Source organism: Phyllostomus discolor, chromosome X (assembly GCF_004126475.2).
Source record: "Phyllostomus discolor isolate MPI-MPIP mPhyDis1 chromosome X, mPhyDis1.pri.v3, whole genome shotgun sequence".
Lineage (NCBI taxonomy): Eukaryota > Metazoa > Chordata > Mammalia > Chiroptera > Phyllostomidae > Phyllostomus > Phyllostomus discolor.
Window position 1 is genome coordinate 39202801 of NC_050198.1, and position 6055 is coordinate 39208855.

The 6055-nt window shown below is 60.2% G+C and overlaps 1 protein-coding gene across 2 annotated transcripts; it reads right to left on the reverse strand.

Annotated features, from left to right (window-relative positions):
• Nucleotides 1-21: 21 nt before the first annotated feature.
• SRPK3 (SRSF protein kinase 3) lies at nt 22-4659 on the reverse strand. 2 transcript variants are annotated; one of them, XM_036016735.1, is made up of 15 exons: nt 4571-4659; nt 4360-4490; nt 4103-4211; nt 3885-3972; nt 3531-3618; nt 2938-3044; nt 2690-2855; nt 2560-2585; nt 1964-2093; nt 1621-1860; nt 1433-1533; nt 903-1010; nt 765-834; nt 593-685; nt 22-451 (listed from the first exon to the last, which is right to left on the reverse strand). In XM_036016735.1, exons 1-15 carry the CDS (start codon nt 4618-4620, stop codon nt 267-269), a joined length of 1692 nt encoding a protein of 563 aa, XP_035872628.1. In that variant the 5' UTR covers nt 4621-4659; the 3' UTR covers nt 22-266. The 2 variants fall into 2 exon arrangements, with proteins under 2 accessions (XP_035872628.1, XP_035872629.1); XM_036016736.1 differs by lacking the exon at nt 903-1010.
• Nucleotides 4660-6055: the final 1396 nt, after the last annotated feature.

Here is a 6055-nt window from a genome sequence, read left to right on the forward strand (position 1 = left end):
TTGTGCTCTGTCACTCCAGGATGCGGGTGTTTGAGTTCACACTTTATTAAGAAAAGAAACACACTTCTCACTCACAGAGCCCTCTCTGAGGGTCGGGGCAGAACAAATTTCCACAGGCAGGCCTAGCCCCAGCATGCCTGTTCAGCCATGGGGCAGTGTGAGCCTATACCCGCAGGGTGGGAGAGGGCAGCCCCAGCAGGATGGCACTTGTCTCACTCTCCCTGAAGGCACTCAGAGGTGAGGGTTCAGGAAGGAGCCAACAGGCCCTAGGGGTTGAGCCAAGGGTGCTGGAGGCAGTCGGCCGCACTGGCCCGCTTTTCGGGGATGTATTCCATCATGGGCAGCAGGAAGGCGCTGAACTGAGTGGCCTGCTCCAGGGGCCACTCGTACTTCTCTATGAGCACCTCGTATAGGCCCCAGCGCTTGAGATTGTGGATGTGTCGTAGCTCTCCTGGGGTGGGCAGCAGGACTTAGGTTAAACTCGGCCAGGACGGCCTCTGGCTCGGAGGCCCATGATCCCCTGTTTCAGAACCCAAGGTCCCTCCCAGCCTGACCCTCTGCACCCAGGCAGCCGGAGCCTGTTGAGCCCCACCTCTCCGGTTGAAGAACTCCCTGGAGTAGCGGCCTGAGAGGGCGAAGGCTGGGGGGATGTCTCCCAGAAGCTCTACGATGTGGGCAATGTGGTCTGTGGACAGAGAGGAGGCTGGCAGGCAGGCCAAAGGCCCCAAGGCTCCGAGGCTGAACCCAAGGCACACCTCCCTTACCTTCGTCACGACTGTAGTCTTCTCCAGAGTGGGGCTCAAACAGGTAGTCGCCAGTGGCTAGTTCAAAGGCCTGAAAGGAGGAGAGGTTGGGGCTGCTGGCCAGCAGGCTGGCCCGTGGTGGCAGCAGCCCAGGCCTACCATGCATGCTGTGCTCCAGATGTCAGCTGGGGGCCCATACTCGGCACCAATCAGCACCTCCAAGGCCCGGTACTGCCGCGTCTGTATGTCCTCAGTGAAGTGTTTGTGCTGGAGGCAAGGGGAGCCCTGGGGAGGAGCTGGGGCCGCAGCTGGCCTGCTCCCACCAGTCTCCCACTCTCCTCCCACCTCTGGGCTATGCAAGGAGCTTAGTGGGGCCCTCAGGATCCCTAAAAGTCCCAGGAGGAACTGGCCTGGTGATCTGAGGCAGAGGCTGGCCCCTTCCCAGTGGCCCCCCACCCTTTGCCATGGTCCAGTTCTACTGACTGGGTGGGACCCACAAACTTAGTCCTGGGTCTCGCCATGCCAGGCAGACCGAGGGGGTCTGGTCAAGTGTATTGCTGGGCAAGCCCTTGCTGAACAAAGGATCAATTGCCCCACAGGCCCAAGTCAGGTCGGGGTTCCCCAGGAGTGGGCCTGTCTCCACCCTCATGACAGGGCACCCCGCTCTGCTTTCCAAGGCACGCTCATACCACCCAGCAGGCGTTGCCCAGGTCTGCGATCTTGATCTTGATCTTGTCTGCATTTTGGGGTTCTAGGGGGTTCACCAGGAGGTTCGAGGCACCAAATGGTGCTAAGTAAGTAAGAGAAGGGAGAAACTGAGCTAGCCAGGCCCCTCCTGCCCTACCTGCCCGCCACCCGCTGACCCTGCCCTGCTTACTGCTGGGCGACAGGAGGCCCCCAGTCTCCCGCTGGTTGGATGAGCCTGAGAGGATGGAGCATGAGGCAGGAGAGAAAAGGGAGCCGGAGAAGCCTGAGGTCTGGGAGCCTGAGCTGAGGCTTCGGTCTCCACCCTGGGCAGGGGAGGAGGAAGCTGGGGAGGGGCCGGCCCTGGCCCCCGCAAGGTAGCAGCCAGAAGATGAGGTGGAGCCGCTGCCCCCCTCTAGTCTTGAGCCAGAGTCTGGGGAGATGGCAGAAGTGGTGGTGTGTGAGTTGATGCTCTGGTGGCCATGCTTTGAAGCCCCAGGGCCCCTCCAGCCCTTCCAGCCCTTCTAGTTCTTCACCCTCGGCTTGGGCTGCTGCCTCCAAGGCCTCCAGCCTCTGCAGGTCACGCAGTCGCTCCTCCAGCAGCCACTTCTGCTGTTTCCTTTTACGCCTCATCTTCTTTCTCTTGTTTTTCGACAGCTTACCTGGCTGCCATTAGAGCCAGGATCACCCCCGGGTTCCTGTCACCCATCCATTGACCAGCCCAGGCATCTGCCTGTGGTCCACACACCCCATAGGGGACAAGACCTCCGGGCCCCAGGGCTCCCGTGGACATCAGAATGTGGCACAACCCCCCTCCGGGCCACTCTTTGGCAGCAGCTTCCGGTGCACCTTCTGCCTTCACTCCTCAAAGCTCAAAGTTGGGGAGGAGCTGATGGGCCTGCCTCTGACTGGGTGTCTGCCTCCCCAGGGGCAGCCTGGGCCCCTCAGCTGGCAGGCAGTGGCGGGCAGTTTGGGTCATGTGACCCACCACCCTGTGTATGCCCCTCATCTAGGCTACTCAGCCTTTTGGAAATGCCACTGCAGGAGTGCTGGGAAGGGTGGGGAGGCTGAGGAGGTAAGCTTTGAGGACATGGGGAGATGAGGCACAAGAAAAGAAGAGTGCCCAACTTACCCAGACCTCCTGGGGGGCATTGCTGACTGGGGGCAGGAGGGGCACCGGTGGTGGGGAGAGAAAGGAACAGAGACTCAGGCAGGGGCAGAGGCCCGCAGGCCCAGCTCCAGCCCCACACAGGCTCTGGTACCTGTGGAGCGGGATGGGGGTGGGGCCCCTGATTGCTGCCACTCTGTGGCCTCAGCAGCCAGGCGCCTGATATAGGTGTCACCCACACACAGCAGGATGTTTTCAGGCTTGATGTCTGTGTGGATGATCTTGCACTTGGTGTGGAGGTAGTCCAGGCCATTTAGCACCTGGGGAGAGCCACTCCTGAGCTCCACCAGCCCTGCCCAGGCTGCCTCCCAATGCTGTGCACACCGGGCCTGGGATACTCACCTGTCTCACAATGCTTTTCACGCAGGGCACAGGCAGGCCCTGGTAGTTGGACTTGATGATCCACTTGAGGAGCTGGTGGCCTAGGACCTCTAGCACCATGCACACATCTGGGACTCGGAGTGAAGGGTGGTTGGCAGACACATAGCTGGGACACAGATCCCACTCACCCTCAGCTGGGATGGGGGAGCAGTGAGGCTCAGGCAGTGCAGGGCTGGGCCTGGATGGTCCTGATGATCACCACCATCCAGGTGTCATTGTGTCCCTGTCATAGCCAGGTATGCTAATTGGGATGGTACATTCTGTGGTCATCCTAGAGAAAAGGCACTTGAGGAGCAGACACAGCGTCGCAGATCGGCCCCACTCCAATGCCCAGGTGTACCACAGAGGTGGCCCCTGCTTTTTGGGGGGTTACTCAGTAACCTGGTTACCCACCCCTCCCCCATAAAAATGTAGGGCATTTCAAAGACAAGTGTCATTGGAAGGCATATAACTCCATTGTGCAGATTTGCAAACTGAGGCCCTAGTAGCCACAAAGGCATAAGCTGGCCCCTGCATTGCCACAATGCTTTCTTTGCTCAGCCTACAAAGGATATGGACTCCATTAACCCCTGAGATCCTGAAGTCATCGATGAGCTGAACAATGGTCTCTCTTTTGGGGTCACTGGGGTCACTGTCTCGGACCTGGACCAAAAACCAAGGGGCCATGGATGGCTCCAACCTGCCCCTCACCAGTTGCTCCCAGCAGCAGCAGCCCCCTCTCCCATTCCAGTGGGCTGCTGGAAGGAAAGCTGCCAGCCCTTCCCTTACCAGCTCCTCCAGGTCCTTCCAGAAAGTCAGAGCCAGCGGAAACCTGCCCCTCCCCAGGAGCCCCAGCAGGCCTTGCACCCACATTGTCAGGCCCTAGGCAGCTCCCAGAGAGCTGGGAGTTGGTAAGGGAGGCGTCTCACACATTTCAGGAGCTTGATCTCATCCACAGCTGTCTCCGTGTAATGCCCTGCGCTCTTAACCACTTTCAGGGCAACGAAGCGCTTGCGCCTGCAATGCCAAGACCTGTGTCAGCAGCCAGCCCCAGCTAGACCCTTGGGGAAATTGTGGTGGCCTCATCCAAGCCCAGAGGCGGGATCCCAGCTGGCATTGGGACCCAGGGGGCAAAGGGGACACTCACTGGATGTCCCAGCAGAGCCAGACGGTGGAGAAGTGGCCCCAGCCCAGTTTGCGCACCACGTGGTACCGCCCATTGAACAGGTCCCCGATCTTCACAGGGTAGTAGCCACCTGGGGAAGGGAGCCAAAAGAGCCCCGTGGGGCCGTAGCCCTTCTGGCCCCCTGGCCCACGTGGGCTGATGCCAGCACTCTCTTTCTCCTGGGTTGTCCCGCCCCCCTTGGCGGCACCTGGCTGCCTGAGTTCTAGGCCAGGCCTCACCCTTGCAGTAGTCCTTAGGGTCCTCCTGCTCCTCATCGTCAGATCCCAGCAGCCCCTGCAGCATCCGCGGGGCTGGCACAGCCGGGGCTAGTTCAGAGCTTGAGGACTCGGGCCCGCCGGAAGCCAGTGAGCTGTGAGCAGGGCAGGCAGGCAGGCAGGCAGTGAGTATGTGAGACGCCATGAGCCCCCATGCGCCTGGCCCAAGCCCTACCTGCTGCTGCTGCTGCTGACACTGTCCCCACCGCCCACACTGGCGCTCATCCCGGCGGCTCCGGTGCCCTGGCACCCCGGGTGGTTGCTCCTGTGGGGCCGGCCTCAGCCTGTGAATTTATAGCCTCCGCAGTGGCTGGCTGGCTGCTGATCTCACCCGCCTTTATAAATAGCCTCCCAGCTGCTCAGCTGTGGGCAAGGTATGCAGCAGGGAGGGGGCAGTGCTGTGACAGGGGCCTGGGAGAGCCCAGCCCCCAGGATGAGCCCTCTGCTGCTGCCCCAGGGCTGGCAGAGGGTGCCACTTGGGGGACAGGGTGTGACCCAGTCTCCACACTCAGCAGCCCCACAAACACCCCGTGACCAAGGGGGTCACCCATGTGGGGACATGGCTACTGGACCCCTGTCTGAGTTCTCAAGGTCCAGAGCCAGCTGCGGGGGACAGCTAGGCAAGGACGCTGTGGGCATGGCAACCCCATCCTCAGGCCAAGACCACCCTGCACTCTCCACCCCCCTTCACCCCCCAGTGCCTAGAGCACCATTGACACTTTTAGAGCATTCTGTGGCTTATCATTTGGCCCTTATGGGAGCCTTCCCAGAGGGGACCTCTCATATTCTCATGGACACCCCACTCCCTACTCACTCTCAGCTGGGTTTCCACTTTTCCTGTGCCTCATTGACCCCTAAGAACTGTGGGAGACCTGTGTCCTCCTTTTTCTGAATGTGGGTCACTGAGGGCCCTGGTGTCAATAGAGTCAGGGGCATGATCTGAAGGCAACCCCTTCTTCCCACCGGAGGTGCCAGCCAAATGGAAGCCTGGGAACCTACCCAGAGAGGACTCTGGCACTGAGACCCTGTGCAATCTCTTTCCCAGTTCTGTTCCAGGCCTGCCGTTCCCTGTCCTGATCATTGTCTCTACCAATGTGTGCCATGTGCTCAAGTGGGAGGCATAGGGAGCTGTCCACACTGGCCCTGCCCTCAGGGGTGCTCCTCTAGTGGGGAGCAAATGAGCCTTGCCAGCCTCTAGTGGCTGGTGACAAAGGGATGTCCAGATCAGGCAGAACTTGTGACTTTGGAGCTGTATCCAAGGGACCAGGAAGAATCAGGTCTTCAGAAAGGGGGTGGGTGGATAAGCCTCCATAGTGGGAAAGGGCCACGTCGGGATAAGGCCAGCAGCAGGATGGGCTGGAGACCTCCATGGCTTGTCTGGCCGCAGATTGGCTTGGGGTAGTGGGAGAGGAGGGGAGGCCTTGGGTGGGCAAGCATGTGGTTCTGGCAGAGGCTGATGGGCACTTTTGCTCTTTAGGAGAATCACTCTGCCTGCTCCCAAGAGGGAATGTAGGGGGCAAGTGTGGATCCTGGAGGCCAGCTGGGAACTGTCAGGGAGTCAGGATGAAACAGGGGGCTTAGCAGTGACTGTGGTTAGCCTGAGACAGGAGACATTTGGTCCTGTGTCCTTACACCAGAAAAGAGCTGGTAGGGTGGGGTG